At 43.8% G+C, this 24,706-nt stretch overlaps 1 protein-coding gene across 5 annotated transcripts; it reads left to right on the top strand.

Annotated features, from left to right (window-relative positions):
- Positions 1–9: 9 nt before the first annotated feature.
- LYAR (Ly1 antibody reactive) lies at positions 10–23,461 on the top strand. 5 transcript variants are annotated; one of them, XM_010357581.2, is made up of 10 exons: positions 10–156; positions 3,304–3,357; positions 6,150–6,324; positions 8,381–8,495; positions 10,532–10,639; positions 10,751–10,834; positions 17,556–17,958; positions 18,670–18,756; positions 22,541–22,626; positions 23,137–23,461. In XM_010357581.2, exons 3-10 carry the CDS (start codon positions 6,203–6,205, stop codon positions 23,269–23,271), a joined length of 1,140 nt encoding a protein of 379 aa, XP_010355883.1. In that variant the 5' UTR covers positions 10–156; positions 3,304–3,357; positions 6,150–6,202; the 3' UTR covers positions 23,272–23,461. The 5 variants fall into 5 exon arrangements, with proteins under 5 accessions (XP_010355883.1, XP_010355886.1, XP_010355885.1 ...); XM_010357582.2 differs by having other exon boundaries at positions 17–206; XM_010357584.2 differs by lacking the exons at positions 22,541–22,626; positions 23,137–23,461 and adding an exon at positions 19,373–20,521.
- Positions 23,462–24,706: the final 1,245 nt, after the last annotated feature.

Here is a 24,706-nt window from a genome sequence, read left to right as displayed (position 1 = left end):
GGTGTGTGGGCGCGGTGCGCAGGCGCGCTGGGTGGCTGAGCAGTGAGTTCTGCACCGCGAATCCAAGAGGCAGGTAGCTGCTGCGCTGGGCAGGCGGCGGAGAGTCCACGTGCTCTCCGCGGCCGGTTGAAACCGTTGGCGGGCGCTGGCTGAGAGGTGAGGGGCGGTGGCCCAGAGGTCCGACCTAGAAGGCTGGGGCTCAGAGAGTGAGTACGGGAGGGACACCGTCAGCCCCTCTGGGTTACGCATGGAGGAAGGAGTTCCATTCAGATCTCACTCCTGCTCTGGGGAAGTGGCAGGAGTCCTGGACTTAGGGTGACCAACTCGTTTTAGTTTTAAAACTTAAAGTCCCGCGTCCTGGGAACCCCCTCAGGCCTGGCCAAACCAGGATGGTTGGTCACCGCCCGACTGGGCTTCAGGCTTGCTGCATGTTGGGGACAGGGCTCTTCTCTAGCCTTGGGCGTCCACTCCCTAAGGAGGAGGTCTTAGGATGTAGGGGTCCAAAGCACGTACTTAGGACCAGAATAACTACTGCGTGTGAATCTGGGTTGCCACTACCTGGATGTGGGATGACCTGGTGTAAGTTTTTTAACCTCTTTGCGCCTCGGTTTCCTCATCTATCATAACATATAGAACCTAACTCGGAAGACTGTGATGAGGATTATATGCCTAGAAATGTGTTGACCTCCTATGAGAGGGCTTGGGTGCTCCATAAATGTTAGGATTATCTGCAGCACCTGCCTCTGAGGAGAGAAGGAGGGGAATGAGGTGGGGTGTGTATTTGCAACCCTGATTTCTAGCAGAGGGGGGCCACTTGGGACTTCTTCACACTGTGCCCCAGGCTCCCAGGGTCTACCATAGTGCCTGACACATGGCAGTTTCCCGAGTGAAGGGATGGTGTTTAAAACAGTGCTGGTGATGTAGTGGGTGGGGTGGGAGGCGGAGAGACATGGCTTCTGTGCCTCAGTTTGCTCATCTGTTTAGTGGAAATAGGTGCACCTACTTCCCAGGGCTTTTGCAAGGAACAAGGGAGAGATTCTCTCCTTGTGAATGTTACCCATTGTAAACCTTGTCAGCCCCACACACAAAGGCACAGGCAGGATGGTGGACAGAGTATGTTTGTCTGTCCTTCTCTTGCACCATACCCATGGTTTCTCAGAATGTTACCCGTGGAAGGGGCTTGAGTCTTGTCAAGTTGGCCTGACTTCTTGTTTCACAGATGAGAGAAACTGAAGTTTAAAGAGGCAGTGGCATGCTCAGGGTCACAGTGTTCAGTGAGGGATGTCCTGGGGTTGCCAGCCAGGCCCCTCAGGTGGGCTGTTTCAGTGGTAGTGGTGGTAATGATGTGTAGGTCAGTGTCTGTATGTGCATGCAAGAATATTTTAAGAATAGTCAGGGCCAAGTGCGGTGGCCCATGCCTGTAATCCCAGCACTTTGGGAGGCCGAGGAGGGTGGATCACCTGAGGTCAGGAGTTCACGACCAGCCTGGTCAACATGGTGAAACCCCGTCTCTACTAAAAATACAAAAATTAGCTGGGCGTGGTGGCGTGTGCCTGTAATCCCAGCTACTGGGGAGGCTGAGGCCGAAGAATTGCTTGAACCTGGAGGCGGAGCTTGCAGTGAGCCAAGATCGCGCCAATGTTCTCCAGCCTGGGCAACAGAGCGAGACTCCATCTCAAAAAAAAAAAAAAAATAACAAGTAACAAAACAATATAGAGGGAGGAAGGTTAAAAAAAAAAAAACATCATTCCAATCTCAGAACCAAACCTAAGGGCATGTTATCAGGGAACTTGGTAGAGTAGGCACCCATGGGGTAAGGAGCCAGAGAAGGTTAGAGTGAATTTATGAAGATAAATGGGTGGGTTGATGGTCATATTTAAAGGAGCATGAGTTTAGGAGGGGGCTGGGTGTAATAGCATTGATGTGCAAATTAGTAGGTCACAGAAAAACCTTTCTACAGTTAGGCAGGGATGAAGCTTTCATATCTGATGTCTTATTTAACTTTCCACCCAATGCTTTGAGTTAGGTATTAGATCCATTTTACAGATAAACAGATTCTGGGAAGTTAAGGAACCTTAAAGTCATTTAGTTTTTAATGACTTTTTTGGCATTAGCAGATGTAGGCTCCAGCTCAGATCCTCTACCCCTGAGCCAGGGCCCTGTCCAACAAAACCTGGCAACCATTTTGTTAAGAGATGACTAACAAGTTCCCAGCCCCTTACTGACCACTGGCTGCTGCCAGTCAACTAGCTTAGCTGTCCAGCACCTGACAGCCTCTCCTGTGACATGGGTGGTCTCCTTGCCCAGTGCACACAGGCTTTATAATTGAGACTTAGGGTTCTAATATTTTTACATGGAAAGCCATCTTGTAGAGCCTTTAATTTTTTTTCTCTTTGGATGAGGACCTCAAGGTCCTAGGTGATGAGTAACCACCAAGCAAATGGCTAGGACATGGCAGGTCAAGATGGAGGCAGGGTGGGAGCCTGGGCTTGTTGCCTGGTCTTTCAGGCTACCTCTGCCACTTACTGTGACTTCGGGCAGTTCACTTACCCTGGTGAGCCTTGGGTTTTCTCTCCAGATGGAGGTAGTATGATCAAAGCAGTCTTAGTTGTGTTGGGTGCAGTCGTGTTCATAAATGGGACACGGCTTTGTAGAGAGCTAATGATCATGTGTTCTATGGTGCAGACCCCATCATCTTTTTCATGTGGATGGCATGTGATGAGAGCTCAGTAAACTGACCATACAGACAGACGAAGACGCAGCCAGAAGCACACGCAGAGGACATGCGTGAGGGCCCAGGCGTATCTGGGTGGATAGTATGGCTGGCGTCAGCGTTCAGGAAATGTCTGCCGAATTGAGTTAAAGTGACTGGGCAAGAACGGAAGTATGCTCTCAACCAGTCCAAGAATACTGCCTTCTGCTTGCCTTTCTTTTTTAACATGCCCATATGGCCAGAAGGAAAGCATGCAGAATCTCTCTGGCTGCACTGGGACTGGACATTGGGCAGAGGGAGGTGGGGAGCCAGGGAAGGAAAAGAAGACTCTATTTAGATCCAGCCTCATAAAGGAAAAAAAAAAAAACTGCCGTCTTTTTACACTTAGGGCTAAATGTTGAAATCTGTCACATGAGAGCCCGGCCAACTGGGTGTCCTCAAAGTCTTAATGCAGTTTTAAGCTTTCATAATTTCAGAAGCATAAATGTTCCAAACTTGCCAAAACATTACTTAAAAGTTTAATTAAATTTCCTTCATGCTTATCTAGTCTTGTGGAATTTGAGTAATACCGTTTTACTTTTTTGTTTTAGGCAATGTTCGCTGTCTTCCATTAGAGGGACTGAATTTCCACATGAAGGCTTTTTGTAAGTTTGTAGCATTTACTTTTTTGTTTTAGGCAATGTTCGCCGTCTTCCATTAGAGGGACTGAATTTCCACATGAAGGCTTTTTGTAAGTTTGTAGCATTTACTTTTTTGGTTTAGGCAATGTTTGCTGTCTTCTATTAGAGGGACTGAATTTCCACATGATGGCTTTTTGTAAGTTTGTAGCATTTACACTTATGAATATTAAGCCTGCACTAAGACCTGGGACACCCTGTCTGCTGTACAGTTAGGCTGACGGAAGCTTTTGATGGTTTTGAGCTTTTCCTTGAAGCCCAAGCAAGTGTTTATGGCATGATTTACAGGTATTACCACCTGGGGCTAGGTTGGGTTTGAGGTGTAATCAAGGTGCTGGGCTGTCCTCAGGCTCTGAATAAGGGAGAGGTGAGCTCCTTACAGATATTAGCTCATTAGTCAAGCAAGTGGACACAGCTATTCCCATTTCATGGCTAGTGTAAAAATCCAGAGGAAGGTAGGAAGAGACGGAGTTCTGACTTCCTGTGCAATCCACCCATTCTGCCTTAAACAAGTAAAGACCAAATGAAAATGATGTGACCGTTATTTTTTAGCTGGACGTGTAATCAGATTCTAATCATCTTCTGAATTGATACTTAATTACACTGTGGTGTGTAGCCAATCTCCAGAGAGATAGAATGTTTTGCACAGTTACTCTTGAGTATCTTTTTGTCAACATCACTGCTTTCACTGCTTCTTTCAGTCCATATATTTTGTTTCCAGCTTCCTTCCTAGGCCTTTAGTTCCTGACCTGCCGCGACAGGAATCTCTCAATTGAATCTTAAGCCTTGTCAAAACCTTTCTTCCTCCCATCTCCCACTCCATCAAAAAATAGAATTGTCCTCAGCAATAGAGGCTGGCAAGCTCTAAGCCATACCTAAGTTTCAGGGACTGTTTTTCATTGTTGTATCTTATTAGGAAAGTGCTTGAAAGTTTTTCGGCAGATAATTTGGCATATCACAGCTGCTTTCACCTTGTGCCTGTGATGACAATCTATTTCTTGGTGAGTAATAAGTTATTCCTGCTCTTCCACCAAAGTGCACCCCACGCTCTTTGAGAATGTGATGTTGGCTCTTGTTCCAGCCTTTGTTCTCCCTTGTCAGGCAGGATAGCTGCTCTTGTTGCCTGACATGTTGATCATCCCTCTGCCTTTTTTAGAATGGTAAGCTGGGTGGTGGGAAACGTGATTCCAGCTCCCAGGAGCTTGACAGTATCACACATCTTTACAGTAACCAGATGAGAAGCTGACAGTTGCTGCAGCACATCCAGAGGAGTCATGTTTTCTTTCCTGAGGATTTGGTGCTAGGTTGTAGCTGACCACATGCCGTCCGCTTACTAACATACACTGATAGTGAGCTGAGGAATGGGGCCTGGGACCCCAGAGTCAGGGGTCTGTGGTTTGTATGTAGAATAGAAGCTGAGCTGGTGTCTAATAGTGTCCCACGGGGCAAGAGGCCTCCATAAGAGACCAGCTGGGCCTTTGTAAACCCTGGAGATGCAGCCAGGATGTACATTTCCATTCAAGACTGAATGGACATGAATAACCCTGGTCGCTGCTTGGGTGTGGCCTCAGCAGCGGTGATTCAGAACGTGCTGGTGGAGGAGCAACGGTGATTTCATGCATGGGAATTCTCTGCAAACCAAGGGTAGATCATTTGTACTGTAAGCTTGTTGGATGAAGTCCTACCCTGAAGTAAATTGCATCGGTTTACTTGACCCTCACCTTTATTTTCATAATAAGAAAGAAAGCTCTGAGTTAAACAGTTCTCAGTATTTTTGCTGTAAAACTTATAATGTAAAACAACAATGCTGTTTTAAAATCTAGTGATTAAAAAATTATGTAAGTGTGGAAAATTACTGTGACTTCTCTAACACTTTTAGATGAATTTGTGTTTTCTTCAGCACAGTAGCATTTCTGTGAAATTTTAAAATGATGTTTATGTATGTGTGCAGACGTCCTTCTTATTGGGGCAGTGGTCAGGACACCTGGGTTCGTGAATTCCAGTAATTCAGCACCCAGCAGTTGGGACACCTGGACATGGTTCCATTTCTTTCTGACTTGTCCAACAAGCTGCCACATGAAGGAGGCCCCTGTCTATTACAGCTGAGGCACATGTCCTCATTTTAACCTTTGTGGATATACAGTAATATTGATATGAATGCTTTTAGTGCCATAGAAATTGTGCCCGTAGAATTGCCTCTTCTTCACTTTCTAAACTTCACTCTGTTTTCCTCTTGCTGTGTTCTTAGTATATTTGAGGACCTGAAATAGTTTGTAGTGTACACCTAAATTGCAATGCCTTCTGTAAGTTTCATATACAGAGAGTTTAAGGTATTACGGAAAGTAAGATTTAACACCCTCAAAGCTCTTCATCTCGAGAGCCAATCTGCCAGGTGTAAATCCTGGTTCTGTTAACTCTGCATCCTTGGGCAAGTTATGTAATTTCTGTGTCTCAGTTACCTCATATAAATTCTGAACAATAATAGTCCTTCCTCAAAGGGTTACTGTGGGGATTGAATAAGTGAATGCATGTAAAGCCTCCAGAATAGTGCCTGGCACATGGTAAGGACACGATAAATATCAGCCATTCTCATTGTTAATGTCAGTTTTACTTATATGAATGGTGGAATTTTATGTAGTTTGCTAATCAACTTTGACTCTGTTATTTTCATGTGAAATTATGGTTGAAAAGTTAGCTGCATGAGCCATTTATGAAATGAGAAGTTTCAGTTTATAATGATATTATCTTTTATTCCTTAGGACAAGACTTAAAACCTGTCTTGGATAGAGAATATTTAGCCATTTACCTCAAAATGGTATTTTTTACATGCAATGCATGTGGTGAATCAGTGAAGAAAATACAGGTGGAAAAGCATGTGTCTGTTTGCAGAAACTGTGAATGCCTTTCTTGCATTGACTGCGGTAAAGATTTCTGGTAAGCTTCACAGAATTCGTGTAAATCCATAGTAAATCCAGATCACTTTTGGAAGCGTTGGCCCCACAAAGCTTGGAAAAATAGTGGCAAATGTGAGGAATGAAATTAAGACTAAAAACTGGTATGGTCCATTGATTATAACAGGTGTGATGCTTTAAAATGTGCTTTACTAGGCTGGGTGCAGTGGCTCACGCCTGTAATGCCAGCACTTTGGGAGGCCAAGGTAGGCGGATCATGAGGTCAGGAGTTCAAGACCAGCATGGCCAACATGGTGAAACCCCATCTCTACTAAAAATACAAAAATTAGCCAGGCGTGGTAGTGTGCACCTATAATCCCAGCTACTTGGGAGGCTGAGGCAGGAGAATCGCTTGAACCTGGGAGGCAGAGGTTGCGGTGAGCCAAGATTTTGCCACTGCACTCTAGCCTGGGTGACAGAGCAAGACTCCATCTCCAGGGGGGGAAATGTGCTTTACTAAACAATTTGCTTTTTGAGAAAATGTTAAAGAGAAGACTAGGGGAAGGGGAATTATGATGATGAGAGCATTCACTCAGTTGGTGACACTGGTTGCTATTGCATTGCCACTGTTACCAGACCCAGGGAACCCACTGCATGGAAGATGGCTCCAGGGTTTTAGAGCCAGTTCCGTTAGACCTCGGGTATCGTGTGCCCATCACAGTGAAGAGAGGGACTTATGAACCAGAAAGTGAATTTACGAGCTCATGGTCGGGGAGACGACTGGTAGCAGAGGAAACTGTGTCCTCCCTGGAAAATCAGAGGTGCTGGTGGAAGTGAGGCTCTTCCTGGCCCCCAAGTGTCAGGAGACACTTCCATTGAGGAAAGCTCTGTGAATGTGAGGAGTTAGCCAGGAGGGACAGGACAGATCCTGCCTTAGACACTATTTCTTCAGGTGGGTCATTTTCAGAGGGCTGCCCTCTTGAATTTCATGTCGATTCCCCTTCAGCCTCAGAAGGTCCAGGCGAGAAGCTAGCTTCGCCCGCATCTGCCCTAGTGTCCTCTGAGGCATTTAGATGGTACTGGCTAAAACTCAGTTTTAATTCATTCTAGAACAGTGATTTTTTGGAAACTGCTAACCTCTGTTCAGACCTAATCCTAGGAGGAAGCTTGATACATAAAGTAGGTTAAATTTGAGTTTTCGTTAGGGGACTTTACCCTGGACCTTGTCCCCAGCACTTCCCTAAAGAACCCCGTGGAGCTTTACAAAGATTATATGAGAGCAAATTGAGTTTTCTTTTTTCCCAGGACCGTAAGGTATCCAGAACTGTTGGTAACCTCATGCTGCCATTTTATATCTGTTTTTGATTTATTCTTTTTTTTTTTTTTTTTTTTTTTTTGAGACGGAGTCTTGCTCTGTCGCCCGGGCTGGAGTGCAGTGGCCAGATCTCAGCTCACTGCAAGCTCCGCCTCCCGGGTTCCCGCCATTCTCCTGCCTCAGCCTCCGGAGTAGCTGGGACTACAGGCGCCCGCCACCACGCCCGGCTAGTTTTTTGTATTTTTTTGGTAGAGACGGGGTTTCACCCTATTAGCCAGGATGGTCTTGATCTCCTGACCTCGTGATCCGCCCGTCTCGGCCTCCCAAAGTGCTGGGATTACAGGCTTGAGCCACCGCGCCCGGCTGTTTTTGATTTATTCTACAACTAATTATTGCTTGTCCATTCTATTACCAGGAAGTCATTGAGATTTTTGTAATGTAAGAAAACGACCCTATTGCATAGAACTATTTTCTTGTTTATTCAGTATATATACACTTACAACTTAAAAAAAAAAAAAATACTGCCTATCAATTTAACTTAAGGTGTTTATAAAAACGAGGGAAAAGTTTGGTGATGGGTTTTATATTGAAGACTTTGGAGGAAGGGGGATGTGGTTCTGACCAGGAGGTTGTAAACATAATAAGTGAAATCGATGGGGTGCTTGTGTGGTAGACACGTGTGAAAATATACAGTGTAGGCTACAGAAGGTAGTGGCAGCATGCTGGTTTTAACACCTCCAACTTGGTTATCAGTCTAATGGCAGAACCTTTGATCACTTTAAAGGGGTGATGACTATAAAAACCATGTGAAATGCATAAGTGAAGATCAGAAGTATGGTGGCAAAGGCTATGAAGGTAAAGCCCACAAAGGCGACATTAAACAGCAGGCGTGGATTCAGGTAATGTCTTTCTAACTCATTGAGTAGCTTCCTTTGACAGCTTCCACTTTCTTTGGAAGCCCAAGAGACTAAATGTGTCATCCCTGCAGACAAGCCCTGGAAACCTCATGTCCTAGGATAGACAGGTTGAACTAAAACCTCTTGAAAAAGAGTTCTTTGGCCGGGCGTGGTGGCTCATGCCTGTAATCCCAGCACTTTGGGAGGCTGAGGCAGGCGAGTCACAGGGTCAGGAGTTCAAGGCCAGCCTAGCCAACATGATGAAACCCCATCTCTACTAAAAATACAAAAAATTAGTCAGGCGTGGTGGCAGACACCTATAATCCCAGCTACTCGGTAGGCTGAGGCAGGAGAATCACTTGAACCTGGGAGGTAGAGGTTGCGGTGAGCTGAGATTGCACTGCTGCACTCCAGCCTGAGGGACAGAGTGAGACTCTGTCTCAAAAAAAAAAGGAAGAAAAAATTCTTTATTCTTCTAGCTGTTAAAACAGTTGTGGTGCATTATACCTTTAAAGTACATGTTTTGTTAATTTCTTGAAAAAATGTTTTAGAATTTTCATTAGCTTTCCCTTGGCTGTAAAACTGAATGGAGCCCTTCTAATCTCTTCCTGCTTCTAGTGATAATGCAGCTTTTATAACTGAAGCCATGTTATGTCACTCTGTCGTGTCGGCCAGTCATTAGAATTTGGCAAAATAAAGATACTTTCATCAATGTAGAGAATTTTCTACTTTAAAATAGTATGAAAACATGCGCAATAGAAATGGCAGAAGCATTGACTCCCTAATTCACTCTGGAAGTATAACTCAGAATGCTACTGATCATTTACAGAATAGGTAGCAAGAGGAAGGATTCAGAAAGGAAGGGGGGAGAATGAAAAGACAGATGTCATCTATGTGAAAATTCTGTGTTTTTCTAAAAACCAATAAAAAATAATCACTCCATTTGATAATAGAGTTGAAACATGAGTTTTTCAGACATTAGCTAGCTTCCTGAATTAGCATACTACTAGGGAGACATTTCTGTTCACAAAGGACTTACAAGAGCAGGTTGAGAAGCTAATGAAATCCTGTTTGCGCTGGTGACCAGCAGCCACACTTTTGGGCACTCTCTGTAATCCTCTAAAAACCAGATGACATTCCTAGGCCCTAAGGTTGAGGTGCATGGGTCTGTGAGTTCCACCTCTGCTGTTGTCACACTCAATGAAATCCTCTGAAGCAGGGGTCAGCAAACTACAGAAACTTTTTACAGTTTTGTAATAAGTTTTGAAATCAGAAAATATGAGATCTGCATTTTTATTCATCTTTTCGAGATTGTTTTGGCTATTTGGTGTCCCTTGAGATTCCATGTGAGTTTTAGGATGGATTTTTCTGTTTCTGCAAACGTATATATACGCACATTGGATTTTGATAGGAATTGTATTGAATCTATAGATTGCTTGGGTAGTATTAACATCTTAACAGCTTTAAGTATCCCAGTCCATGAGTTAGAATGTTTTTCATTTATTTGTGTCTGCTTTCATTTCTTTCAGTAGTGTTTTTTGGTTTTCAGTAAACAAGTCTTTTGCCTCTTCGGTTAAGTTTATTCCTGATTATTCTTTTTGATGCTCTTGCAAATGGAATTTTCTTAATTTCTCTTTGTGGTTGTTTCTTGTTGTTAGATAAAATGCAGCTCGATTTTTGAATGTGTGGATTTTGTATCCTGCAACTTTGCTGGATTTGTTTATTAGTTCTAACAATTTTTGTGCTGACTCTTTAGGACTTTTGACATATAAGACCACATCATCTGTGAACAGAGATAATTTTACTTCATCCTTTGCAATTAGGATGCCTTTTATTTTGTTTTCTTACCTAACTGCTCTGGCTAGGACTCCAGTGCTATGTTAATAGAAGTTAATCTATATATTTTTAAGCATAGACATGAATACAGAATCTGGGCTTACAACGTGAACGCTTTAGCCATGGCAAGGGCTTTTTCAGTTGGCTTTCATGAAACTCATGTTGGTTGTTTATTGTTTTTCTTTTTCCTTCCTTTTTTGTAGAAAATTAGTGAATTAATAAAGAGACCCAACGTCAGCCCCAAAGTGAGAGAACTTTTAGAGCAAATTAGTGCTTTTGACAACGTTCCCAGGAAAAAGGCGAAATTTCAGGTATGAATTGACTTTCTTGGATGGAGGGGGCTGTGTGGCCCATCAGTGACTGAGCTTGTGTGTACGTGTCCCAGTGGGATCAGCAGTTCTTTTTCTTTTTGTTTCTTACAGAATTGGATGAAGAACAGTTTAAAAGTTCATAATGAATTCATTCTGGACCAGGTGTGGAATATCTTTTCTGAAGCTTCCAACAGTGTAAGTCAGATCTGATTTTAGATTTGTTGTGTGACAAAAATGATTAGTAATAATGAAATGGGAGTTTCTTATTTTTGGAAGTCAAGGCAGCCTTCTTTTTTATTTTTATTTTTTTGAGACAGAGTCTCACTCTGTTGCCAAGGCTGCAGTGCAATGGCGCGATTGTGGCTCACTGCAACCTCCACCTCCCAGGTTCAAGCAATTCTTGGGTCTCAGCCTCCCAAGTAGCTGGGATTATAGGCACAAGCCATCATGCCTCGCTAATTTTTTGTATTTTTTTTAGCGGAGACAGAGTTTCACCGTGTTGACCAGGCTGTCTCAAACTCCTGACCTCAGGTGACCTACCTCCCTCGGCCTTCCAAAGTGCTGGACTTACAGGCATGAGCCACTGTGTCTGGCCCAGCCTTCTTTTTTAGAGAGCGTCTTGGTGCCTTCACTTATGGAAAGGAAGAAACTGAATGCACTGCAGAGACTTCTTGTTGTGAAGAGCAAGGTGTTTCATCCCAATGTTTGATACTGGTTCCAGCCAGCATGTAATGATTTGCTTAGTAATCAGGCAGGGAGATAGATACGTGAGAAAGAACAGGAGCTTTGGATTTGTGACAGACCTGGTTCAAATCCCTGCTGTGCAGTTTGCCTGATGTTTGATTTTAGGCAGATTATTTAGCCTCTGAGCCTCAGTTTCCGTATCTAAAAAAAAGTGAATAGTAATATTCATTCATTAATACTTAACTGAGTGCCTGATCTGTGCCAGGCCCTGAACAAAAAAATCTGAAGTATCCCAGGTGGTAGTACATGAAGGAAAATAAAACAGGGTGAGGACGTAGTGACTCGGTGTTCCTCTGGATAAGGGGTGAGGGGTCACAGCAGCCTCTGAAGGTTACAGTTAAGGTAGAAGAGCAGTCTGCGTGCAGCGCCTTCCTTCTGTTAGAAGGAGAGTTCCCTTCGAGTAATTAAATCAGCCACCTGTTAGTCAAAATGGTTTAATAGAGACCCTAAATGTGGACTATATATGTAGAAAATCTTGGTTTGGTATCCTTTAGCCACATTGTTGATTACGTTGTTTATTTTTGTGTAAATATCAGTTTCAAAAAACAGTGGGGTCAGAACCCCGCTGGTCTTCATTCTTGTCAAATTATCAGGAGTTGATTCACTTTATGTAGAGAGAATACTTTTGGCAGCAAGTGGGCATCAAAACCAAAATTTATCTTAGTAGTATACCTGCCATTTGTCTGTTTCAGAATATACTGATTGGCTCTTTGGACCTGTATAACTGATCATTACATTGCCCTTCATGTGGCACCTTTTTATTATTATTATTATTATTATTATACTTTTAAGTTCTAGGGTACATGTGCATAATGTGCAGGTTTGATACATAGGTATATATGTGCCATGTTGGCTTGCTGCACCCATCAACTCATCATTTACATTAGGTATTTCTTCTAATACTATCCCTCCCCCAGTCTCCCACCCCCTGACAGGCCCCAGTGTGTGATATTCTCTGCCCTGTGTCCAAGTGATCTCATTGTTCACTTCCCACCAATGAATAAGAAGATGCAATGTTTGATTTTCTGTCCTTGTGATATTTTGCTGAGAATGATGGTTTCCAGCTTCATCCCTGTCCCTGCAAAGGACATGAACTCATCCCTTTTTATGGCTGCATAGTATTCCATGGTGTATATGTATCACATTTTCTTAATCCAGTCTATCATTGATGGACATTTGGGTTAGTTCCAAGTCTTTGCTATTGTGAGTAGTGCCACAATAAACATATGTGTGCTTGTGTCTTTATAGTGCATGATTTATAATCCTTTGGGGTATATACCCAGTAATAGGATCACGGGGTCAAATGGTAATTCTAGTTCTAGATCCTTGAGGAAATGTCACACTGTCTTCCACAATGATTGAACTAATTTACACTCCCACCAACGGTGTAAAAGTAGTTCCTGTTTCTCTACATCCTCTCCAGCATCTGCTGTTTCCTGACATTTTAATGATCAACGTTCTAACTGGCATGAGATGGTATCTCATTGTAGTTTTGATTTGCATTTTTCTGATGACCAGTGATGATGAGCATTTTTTCATGTGTCTTTTGGCTACATAAATGTCTTCTTTTGAGAAGTGTCTGTTCATATCCTTTGCACACTTTTTGATGGGGTTGTTTTTTCTTGTAAATCTGAGTTCTTTGTAGATTCTGGATATTAGCCCTTTGTCAGATGGGTAGATTGCAGAAATTTTCTCCCATTCTGTAGGTTGCCTATTCATTCTGATGGTAGTTTCTTTTGCCATGTAGAAGCTCTTTAGTTTAATTAGATCCCATTTGTCTATTTTGGCTTTTGTTGCCATTGCTTTTGATGTTATAGACATGAAGTCTTTGCCCATGCCTATATCTGAATGGTATTGCCTAGGTTTTCTTCTAGGGTTTGTATGATTTTAGGTCTAACATTTAATCCATCTTGAATTAAGTTTTATATAAGGTATAAGGAAAGGATCCAGTTTCAGCTTTCTACATATGGCTATCCAGTTTTCCCAGCACCATTTATTAAATAGGAAATCCTTTCCCCATTTCTTGTTTTTGTCAAATTTGTCAAAGATCAGATGGTTGTAAATGTGTGGTGTTACTTCTGAGGCCTCTGTTCTGTTCCATTGGTCTATATATCTGTTTTGGTACCAGTAACATGCTGTTTTGGTTACTGTAGACTTGTAGGATAGTTTGAAGTCAGGTAGCGTGATGCCTCCCGCTTTGTTCTTTTGACTTAGGATTGTCTTGGCAGTGTGGTTCTTTTTTGGTTCCATATGAACTTTGAAGTAGTTTTTTCGAATTCTGTGAAGAAAGTCATTGGGAGCTTGATGGGGATGGCATTGAATCTATAAATTACCTTGGGCATTATGGCCATTTTCACAATATTGATTCTTCCTATCCATGAGTGTGGAATGTTCTATTTGTTTGTGTCCTCTTTGATTTTGTTGAGCAGTGGTTTGTAGTTCTCCTTGAAGAGGTCCTTCACATCCCTTATAAGTTGGATTCCTAGATATATTATTCTCTTTGTAGCAATTGTGAATGGGAGTTCACTCATGATTTGGCTCTCTGTTTGTCTGTTATTGGTGTATAGGAATGCTTGTGATTTTTGCACATTGATTTTGTATCCTGAGACTTTGCTGAAGTTGCTTATCAGCTTAAGGAGATTTTGGGCTGAGACGATAGGGTTTTCTAAATATACAAGTCATGTCATTGGCAAACAGGGACAAGTTGACTTCCTCATTTCCTAATTCAATACCCTTTAATTCTTTATCTTGCCTGAATGCCCTGGCCAGAACTTCCAACACTATGTTGAATAGGAGTGGTGAGAGAGGGCATCATTATCTTGGTGGCACCTATGTTTTAGGGTTATTTCTGTTTTAACTAAGAATCAAAGATTTGAAATTGCTTCAACTGCAGGGTTTTAAAAAGTTTCTTCCAGTTTCCCTTTTGAAGTATGAACATACTAAACATTAAATAAAATAAGGAGTAAATAGCCCCTGGTAGACCCTGAGCTCTGCAAAATGCAGCTTGTCATCCTTCACCTCTGCCTTTGCACTGTGGCCCTCCCAGCATACCCCGTGTTTGTAGTGCAGAGCAGAGGGTCCTGAGGCCTTGTCCTCCATACCTTGGATGTTTATCCTCCTGTAACTCTGCCAGATGTCAGGTCGGATGTTTTTCTGTCCTATACCCCATCACAGATAGGACCCCATCTGTCCTATACCACAGTTCACCTGATCACTGTGGATGCAACCGTAATTAGGCCAAGGTCCTGGCTGCTTGGAGCTATGTTCTAGTGGGGGAGATAGACAGCCACCTACGAGTCCTTGGTGTAATGTCAGGTCCTGATCAGCACTGGGAAGAAGCCAGAGCCACTGGGAGGCCAGGACTGAAGGAGGTGCTCGGTTACGAAAGAGTCAGGGAGGGCATCACAGAGGAGACCACATTTGAGAAGAGTGTGTAACGAAGTAGAAAGAAGATGGGGAAGAATTGTTTCACCTATTTATTGAGCAGCTGCCAGATGGGAAAATGTGTGCCTCCCTCCCTCCCTCTCTTTTTTATGGCCAGGTGCAGTGGCTCATGCCTGTAATTCCAGTACTTTGGGAGGCCGAGGCAGGCAGATCACTTGAGGTCAGGAGTTCGAGACCAGCCTGACCAACATGGTGAAACCCCTTCTCTACTAAAAATACAAAAATTAGCTGGATGTGGTGGTGTGCGCCTGTAATCCCAGCTACTCGGGAGGCTGAGGCACTGACAATCATTTGAACCTGGGAGGCGCAGCTTGCAATGAGCCGAGATTGTGCCACTGCCCTCCAGCCTGGGTGATAGAGTGAGACTCAGTCTCTAATAATAATAATGATAATAATAATAATATTTTACTAGAAGATACCAACAAAATTGAAGGATAGATGTGAGGTTTCTTTGTCCCCTTCTTCGTAAGTCTATTTCTGAAATCATCTTCTGCCCTTTCCCCCATGAGCCTTGACAACTTGATGTTGTTAAACCACTGCTACTGAGAAAACTTGAACTCCTTAGTTCAGTATCCATTTTCTTTTTTTCTTTTCTTTTGAGATGAAATCTCACTCTGTCACCCAGGCTGGAGTGCAGTGGCGTGATCTCTGCTCACAGCAACCTCCGCCTCCCAGATTCAAGCGATTCTCCTGTCCCAGCCTCCCGAGTAGCTGGGATTACAGGTGCTCGCCACCATGCCCAGCTGATTTTTGTATTTTTAGTAGAGACGGGGGTTTCACCATGTTGGCTAGGCTGGTCTTGAACTCCTGACCTCAGGCGATCTGCCTGCCTTGGCTTCCCAAAGTGCTGCGATTACAGGCATGAGCCACCGCGCCCAGCCTACAGGCCTACAGTATTCATTTTCTTTTCTTTTTTTCTTTCTTTTTTTTTTTTTTTGAGACGGAGTTTCACTCTTGTTGCCCAGGCTGGAATGCAATGGCATGATCTCGGCTCACTGCAACCTCTGCCTTCCAGGTTCAAGCGATCCTCCTGCCTCAGCCTTCCCAGTATCCATTTTCTAATGCTGCTCCTGTAGCCAAGGATCGAGCCTTAAGGTCTGAGTCTAAGTCCTGAGTGCTTGCACTCTAGTGAAATCTAGTCTTTTTTTTATTGGGTCCAGTTTTGACAACATCGTTCTTCCTTGCTACCCACAGTCTCCCAAAGGAGGAAGACTGTAGGTAACTTACCCTGTCATTTGGCGGGACTAACAGACAGAATTTGAACCCCCGCCTGCAGGTGCGTCAGCTCAGTGGTTTCTCACACCCGGAAGCAACCCTGGAGTGCTGCCACTGGCCACTCCCTTTCTCTCCAGAGGCATCAGGGAACATGGAGCAGTTCAATAAATTGCTCCAGGTCATCTCTTGAGAAAGGGGCTCAGGGAGTTCAGGAAGGAATGGGACTGAACTGTGCTGATGTCATTGTTTAAAGTAGGATCTATGTGCTGATTTTAATAAGGTAATGCAAGGCTGGGTGCTGTGGCTCATACTTGTAATCCCACCACTTTGGGAGGCCAAGGCATGTGTATCACCTAAGGTTGGGAGTTCAAGACCAGCCTGGCCAACATGGTGAAACCCCGTCTGTACTGAAAATACAAAAATGAGCCAGGTGTGGTGGCGCATGCCTGTAATTCCAGCTACTCAGGAGGCTGAGACAGGACAATCGCTTGAATCTGGGAGGTGGAGGTTGCAGTCAGCTGATATTGCACCACTGTACTCCAGCCTGGGTGCCAGAGTGAGACTCTGTCTCAAAATAATAATAATAATAATAATAGTAATAATAATAATAGTGTAATGCATTTAACAGTGGTAACCATTAGAGAGCCACCTCCATACATAAAGAATAGGTGACCCCGTCTCTACAGAAAATGCAAAAATTTTCCAGTTATAGTAGCTTGTGCCTGTGGTCCCAGCTACTTGGGAGGCTGAGGCAGGAGTGTTGCTTGAGCCTGGGAGGCAGAGGTTGCAGTAAGCTGAAATTGTGCCACTATATTTCAGCCTGGGCAACAGAACAGAGCAAGACCCTGTCTCCATTGAAAAAAAAAAAACAAGAATGGTGAGAATGGTGACCATTCTTCTAATGGTAACTTTCCAGTCTGAATAATGATGATAATAACGGTACGATTTTCTAATGCTGATAATTTACAAAACTCTTCACACACAATGGGCTGGTTTATTGGGCATCACTATGCTAATAAGCACATGACGGATCTTCCCTCGTTTCATCCGCCCGTGTGTAAGGCAGGAATTCCTACCTTTCATTTTACAGATGAGGAAATAGGTTTGGAACAGATAAATAACTTGCCCTGACTAGGAGTTAACAGAACTGGAACTTGAACCCAGGTCTGCAGACACATACGTCCAGTGGTTCCTACCACCCCTAAGTACTCCTATCTGAAAGGCAAATAGTGAACTGGAATGAAAGGTCTTATCTTCAGCGACGTAAGGATTCTTCGCTTTTCCAATGGAATGAAAATGTCTGTTCCATGCAGACTGCGGGAGGTGGTTTCCCATTTTGTATATTTACTGCTATATTTTAGCTGCTGGTGGGGGGGTCACAGTTTTAAAACGGTAAGGGATAAAATCAACCATTTTTCTTGAACAGTTTATGTAGTAGCCCAGGCAATAATGTGACAACTCTATTTACACATTTAAAATGAATATGTGTTTCTTGGTTTTGCTTAATCATAAGGAACCAGTCAGTAAGGAACAGGATCAACAGCCACTCCACCCAGTGGCAAATCCACGTGCAGAAATCTCCACCAAGGTTCCACCCTCCAAAGTGAAAGATGCCGTGGAACAGCAAGGGGAGGTGAAGAAGAATAAAAGAGAAAGAAAGGAAGAACGGCAGAAGAAAAGGAAAAGAGAAAAGAAAGAACTAAAATTAGAAAACCACCAGGAAAACTCAAGCAATCAGAAGCCTAAGAAGCGTAAAAAGGGACAGGAGGCTGACCTTGAGGCTGGTGGGGAGGAAGTTCCTGAGGCCAACGGCTCTGCAGGAAAGAGGAGCAAGAAGAAGAAGCAGCGCAAGGACAGTGCTGGTGAGGAAGAGGCAAATGTGGGTGCAGGAAAGAGGAAGCGGAGGCACTCAGAAGGTAAGTGGCTACCTAACGCTCTAGGATTCGTCTAAAAACCGGGAAAGCTGTGAATTTGGGGTATTTAAGCCTGTTAAACCTAGTGTTGTGTGTGTGTGTGTGCGCGCACGCACGTGTGGTTTTAATGTTTTTGTTTTTTTTTTTTTTTTGAGACAGAGTCTCGCTCTGTTGCCCAGGCTGGAGTGCAGTGGCACGATCTTGGCTCACTGCAACCTCCACCTCCCAGGTTCAAGCGATTCTTCTGTCTCATCCTCCTGAGTAGCTGAGATTACAGGCGTGTGTCACCAGGCCCAGCTAATTTTTGTATTTTTAGTAGAGATGGGGTTTCACCATGTTAGTCTAGCTGGTTTTGAACTCCTGACCACTGGTGATCCACCCACCTCGGCCTCCCAAAGTGCTGGGATTACAGGCATGAGCTACTGCTCCCAGCTAGACTTTGTGTTTTGAACCAAGTAAGGGAACGAGCATCAGCTTTGTGGCCAGGCAGAGCTGGGCCCTGCCCAGGCAAATGACCTCACTCCCTTCGTCCCATCTCCAGCATGGAGGAGGATAAAACCCTCCTGGCGTTTTATAAAGCGGGGCTGGCTAGGCAGCCTGGAGAAGAAATGAGATGATATGTGGAGTGTGCCTAGCTCGCATAAGGTCGCATTAAGTGGTAGCTGCTAGCATAAATGCAAAATCTTCTTTAAAAACATCTTTCCAAATACTTAGTTGAAACAGATTCTAAGAAGAAAAAGATGAAGGTCCCAGAGCATCCTGAGGGCGGAGAACCAGAAGACCATGAGGCTCCTGCAAAAGGTATATCACTGCTGTCGTTCGAAGAGCACAGCTGGGCACAGCGGCTCTCGTTGATAGTTCCAGCTACTTGAAAGGCAGGGGCAGGAGGGTCACTTAAGCCCAGGAGTTTGAGGCTGTAGTGAGCCATGGGCATACCACTTTCAAAAAGAAAGAGAGAGAGAGAGAGAGAAAAGAAATGCACGGTCCCTTGTAGGTTGGGAGAGGGGCTGATAGATGCCCCCTTCTCAGGGAGGAAGGTGTAACCCGGGAACTTCTGGTAGAGTCTTACCCTCCAGAAGCATGTATAAGAATTTGAAAGTTAAATCAGTTCTCTAGGGTGTGTGAGTCAGTCTTACAGTGCCTCTCACCCACTAGTTTGGAAATGTATGTTATCTTAGGAATTTAAATAAACCTAATATAGCTTTCTGAGACCGTTCTCCTTTTGCTCCTCCCCAACTCTCTCGTCCCTGCCTTTCATTGTCCTTTTAGAAGTCCCCTCAGCTGTGCCCCTGCTCATCTCTGGGCCTGTTTCTGGGGTCTCCTTGCTTATATCTTCAACCTCAGAATCCAGTCCCTGGCCTTCACGGGCCCTCTGAAATGCTGCCTCTTACACAAAGCTTCTCTCCTGCTTCTTCAGGTCTGAAGCACTCACACCTGTCGGGAGGTGGCAAGTTGTCATCTCTCTGCCACTTCCCCCAACTCCCAGGATCCTGCAGTTCAGAACACGTCCAAGGACTCAAATGGGCCTGCAGCTTTATTAGCAGAGTTCAGTGACTGCCAGCGTTGGGTTAGATCCCTTAGCTTAAAACCCCCTTCTCAACTTTGTAAACAGTAGTGCCCCCATATCTGTGGTATGGAAAAGTCCAGAAATAAACAATTGATAAATTTTCCATTGCTTGCTGCTCTGAGCAGCATGGCGAGATCTCTTGCTGTCCTGCTCTGTGCCTTCTTCACCACAAGAAGAGTGAGGATAGTACCATAAGGTGTTTAGAAAGAGAGAGAGACCACATTCATACAACTTTTATTACAGTGCATTGTAAAATTGTTGTATTTTATTATCAGTAATCTTTTACTGAGCCTAATTTATAAGTGGAGAATTGTCATAGATATGCATGAATATTGAGGAGAAGACTATATATAGGGTTCAGTACCGTCGTGATTTCAGGTATCCACTGGGGGTCTGGGAACTGTCTGATCCCTACAGATCAAGGGGGACAACTGGAGCGGTTTTTTTGGTGGTGGTGGTTGTTACATTTTTTGTTTTGAGATCCTTGTAGACTCACATGCAGTTGTAAGAAATAATGGAGACTCAGGTGTCCTTATGTATCCGCGTGCCCTTTACCTTGTTGCCACCCAGGATAACACTTTACACAACTGTAGTACAGCATCTCAGCCGGGATGTTGACATTGATCCGCTTCCATTTCCATCGCCATCGCACAAGGCTGCCTCCTGCTGCCCTCCTGCAGCCATAGCCGCTTCCCTCTCACCCCCACCCTCTCCTTAGCCTCTGGCAGTCACTCATCTGTTCTTCATTTCTGTAATATCAGAATGTTCTATGAATGGAATCATACAGTATGTAACCTTTTGAGAGTGACTTCACTCAGCATTTTTCTCTGAAGATTCACCCGGGTTGCTGAACCGATAATATTCATGTTATTGGTGAGAAGTATCCCATGCTACGCATGCGTCACTCTTTCATCATTCACCTGTTGAGGGACACCTGGGAGGTTTCTAATTTCTGGTTATTAATGAATAAAGTTGCAGTAAATATTGATGTGCAAGTTTCTGTGTGAACTGAGTCAGTTTTTCTGAAGTAAATTTGAGTTGTTTGGGGGTTTTTTGGTGGCTGTTGTTTTTGTGAGTTTTTTTTTGTTTTTTTTGTTTTTTTACTGTTGAGATTTGAGTTTTTTATTCTAAATATTACTCCTGTGTGGGACATATGGTTTGTGAATTTTTTTCAGTCTGTTGCTTGTTTTTTCACCATAACAGAGTCTTTTTTAGGGCAAATGGTTTTTATTTTGATAAAGTTTAATTTATCAATTTATCTTATGGATTGTGCTAACAACTCTTTAGCCCTAGAGCCTAAAATTTTTTTTTGTTTTCTAAATTATCTTATTGGGTAACTTTTTTTTTTTTTTTTTTTTTACAAATCAACATTTTATGTATTTCAGGTGTACAACTTAATGTGTTACTGTGTTTTATTTTATTTTTTGAGACAAGGTCTCACTGTTGCCCAGGGTGGCGAGCATTGGTGTGATCATGGCTCACTGCAGCCTCAACTTCCTGAGAAGCTCAAGCAATCTTCCTGAGTAGTTAGGACTACAGGTACACACCACCACACCCAGTGAATTTTTAAATTTTTGTGAGGATGGAGGTCTTGCAATGTTGCCCAGGCTGGTCTTGAACTCCTGGGGTCAAGCAATCCTTCTGCCTCAGCCTCCCAAAGTGCCTGGTTTACAAGCATGAGCCACCATGTCCAGCTCAACTCAATGTTTTATTATACATGTACATTGTGAATAGTCACTACAATCAAGCTAATTAGCACATTTATCACCTCACATAGTTTACCTGTGTGTGTGTGTGTGTTGAGAACACTTAAGATATATCCTCTCAGCAAATTTCAGGTCTATGTGAAATGCCTCCTAGTCTTACATTTTATATGGAAGTCCATGATTCATTTTGAGTTAGTTGTTTTTGTAAGGTGTGAGATCCTGTTTATGCTTTCAATTTTACCTGGCTTTCTCTCGCACGACTTCGGTGGTTGTAGAGGGGCACGGCCTTGTTGCTGTCAGGTGGGGGTGGAAGTCCAGGCTCCCCACTCAGCCTCCATCAGCACCTGAGGATGGCCACTTCTTGCTCCTGCCGGGCAGGGCTCCTGGTGCAGGCTCCACTGACATCACAGCAGGGGCAGCCTCATCACTGGCCTGTATGGTTGAGAACCCCGAATTCCTGCTTGGCCTTCTGTGACACCATCCCCCATTACAGCCTTGCAAAGGTAGAGAGCTCAGGCTCCCCACTCGGCTTTTGCTGGTGGGGGTGGGGGTGGTGCCACCGTTTTTTCTGTGATGTGTGGCTGTGATAGGGTAGTTATTGTACAAAAGTTTTCTGTCTTGCTAGGCTGCCCTTTCCTGGTTCTTTGCCAAGAGAGTGGGCTTCTGTTGGGACTGTTTTGTCTGTGGCTGTTGGTATTCAGGTTGCTGGCTTCTTCAGCTCCAGATCTGGGGTACAGGCGGCAAGAAGCTCACCTCGTGTTGCTCTGCAGGCCCCAAGGTCCCGGCTGGTCTCTGTCTTTCAGAGTCTTCTTATGTTTCTTGTGTGTATAGTTTTAGGGTTCTCAGTTGCAGTGGGCAGGAGGAATGGGGAAAGTATGTCCACTCCATCTTCCCAGAAGCAGAAGTCCCCTAGATGAGTATTTTTAGTCCCTCTTTAATGGTTTGTGATTGTCCTCTCTCTCATTCCAGGTCAGGCTGCTTTTGCTCATCTTTGTCCTCCCTACTGTGCATGGACAGCCCCATGATCTTAGTGGATTCTTAGGAAATCTGTGTTGAGTTCATTAAATCAACTCTAGGAGTTTGTCATACCGATGGCACGTGGGCACCTGCTCACTCTAAGAGCCAGTCCTTTGAAAGGTAGTGAGTGCTTCTAGGACACTGGAATTGAACAGATGCATGGTGCTATGGAGTCCAGTTCATTAGGGGGTTAACTCATTTCCTAGGAAGCAAATAGGTGTTGCAGAAGTTGTTTCTTTACCCTTCTCATAGTAAAACAAAACATTTGTCTTAAATGTTATTATTTATATTGTAGGTAAATTCAACTGGAAGGGAACGATTAAAGCAATTCTGAAACAGGCCCCAGACAATGAAATAACAATAAAAAAGCTGAGGAAAAAGGTATGGCATATGAACGAACCCACGTGTCTAACAGCTGGGGAGAAGTGATTTCTAAATGTGCAGTTGTTTGCTTTTTCTTTTTTCACCTGAAACACTGAAAATCTGTGTGTGTGTCTCAGTGATTTTCAAGCTGCTCCAAAGCCCCTCACACAGCCTCAGCCAGGGTGGTGCCTAGATTTTGGGCTTGTTGATAAGACTTTGAAGAGAGGCTCCACTTATTTAATTTTTATTGTTTGGAAATTATTGTTCTAGGTATTTGCTCTCTTTTGCCTGTTCCAGAGCAGTGGTTTCTTCTCCTTTATTTTCCTTCGTATCTCAGGGTGACTCACACGTAGCCAGGCCCCCACACGTGGCTGCTACCTGGGTTTTCACAAGTGGAGCACACCTGTGTTAACTTGCTCCTGGGTTTCTTTTACTTTTTACTGTTGTTCTATTTCTGGGTTAAAGACAGAACATTTTAAGATAAATTTCCGGGTCAAATACACTCATTTGATGTTTTTCTTTGTGAAGGTTTTAGCTCAGTACTACACAGTGACAGGTGAGCATCACAGATCCGAAGAGGAACTCCTGGTCATCTTTAACAAGAAAATCAGCAAGAACCCTACCTTTAAGTTATTAAAGGACAAAGTCAAGCTTGTGAAATGAACATTTCTGTATTTAAAAATTGAATCCATTCTGCTGTCTTCTTCCTTTCACTGCTGTTTATAAAATGTGTAATGAATTCTAACAACTCAAATTTTGCTTTTTGAAGCTATATTTTTAAGTTAAGAAAAAATGTATTTTTGGTATACCTTTTATGAGAAAAGTAAAATATATTCTTGTCCAAACTTCTAAATTTGTTGTGGCAAAAATTATTGAAGTTTACAAAATAATTTTGTGTGAAAAATTTTTTCAGTGTAGTACAGCAACAAGTAAAAAAGTAATTCCTCTTTTGATCAGACTAAAAAGTATTCATTTTAACCACATCATTTCTACACTTTGTTGTTGTTGTTTGAGAAAGGGTCTCTGTTGCCCAGCCTAGAATACAGTGGCACAGTCTCAGCTCACTGCAACCTCTGCCTCCCAGGTTCAAGCAGTTCTCCTGTCTCAGCCTCCTGAGTAGCTGGGATTACAGGCACCCCCCACCACACCTGGCTCATTTTTATATTTTTAATAGAGCCAGTGTTTCACCATGTTGGCCAGGCTAGTCCCAAACTGACCTCAAGTGATCCGCCCGCCTCAGCCACCCAAAGTTCTGGGAGTACAGGCATGAGCCACTGTGCCCAGCTATTTCTACACATTTTTGATTAGAGATGTTTTGTGCGTTTGTTTTTTGTGTTGTTAGAATGTATATGTGACCTGCGGGAATGATCATGACACGAGTCTTTTGTATGTGTTAATCCTTCTGTAGCCAGAAGTGCGGTGCTGTAGAGGAGGCTTCTCTGTAACAGGTTCACCCATCCACACTGGCCCCATCTACCGTCAACCAAAGAGACGAGTGTGTCAGTGACTGGATTCAGGAGCATGGCCTGTGACTGGAAGCGACAGGCACAGGGAAATAGCTCATCGGATACTGAGTCTGTTGTGCAGCTGTGTGGCTGCTCCAGCACTTTAATTGGACTGAATGTTTTCAGAAAACAGTGTTTGAAGTCCTGGTTGGTCGTGCTGTAGGACACGACCTTTTTGCCACCTCTTGGATGGTTCAGTAGGTTTTGCCCACAAGACCCTTAAAAGCTGGTGCTCTGGTACGGATCACCCCTTAGCCAGTTTCGTTAATATCTCATCAATTCCCCACAAAAGCAAGTCTGGGACATGGAACAAGTGGTTTAAAGGGTCAGGAGTGAGAAGAAGGACAGAGGCCCTGTCTGAGCCTCTGAGTGTCCAGAAGCCCATGGAGCAGCTTCTCTCTGGGACTTGCCAGCCAAGCCAAGCAGCATCTTGAGTTCAGTGCTTATTAGGATATGTGCCACGTATAAGTGTAGCGGTGGAATTGAGTGGCACTGTCAGAATGAGTAGGACGCAGGCTTCAGAATCAGGCCCAGAGTCAGGTCCTGACTCTGTCCCTTACTGGCTCACCTCTGAACCTCACTTTTCTCAGCTG

This window comes from Rhinopithecus roxellana, chromosome 2 (assembly GCF_007565055.1).
Source record: "Rhinopithecus roxellana isolate Shanxi Qingling chromosome 2, ASM756505v1, whole genome shotgun sequence".
Classification (NCBI taxonomy): domain Eukaryota; kingdom Metazoa; phylum Chordata; class Mammalia; order Primates; family Cercopithecidae; genus Rhinopithecus; species Rhinopithecus roxellana.
Note: the sequence above shows the minus strand (reverse complement) of the source record. Positions and strands in the feature narration are given on the sequence as shown.

What these genes read in the sequence shown, in the direction of transcription:
- LYAR (XM_010357581.2), top strand. Translation starts at nt 6,203, where the DNA reads ATGGTATTTTTTACATGCAATGCATGTGGTGAATCAGTGAAGAAAATA. An exon ending in AACAGCAGGCGTGGATTCAG is followed by an intron (nt 8,496 to 10,531) that starts GTAATGTCTTTC and finishes CCTTTTTTGTAG; the next exon opens with AAAATTAGTGAATTAATAAA. An exon ending in TAAAAAAGCTGAGGAAAAAG is followed by an intron (nt 22,627 to 23,136) that starts GTATGGCATATG and finishes TTCTTTGTGAAG; the next exon opens with GTTTTAGCTCAGTACTACAC.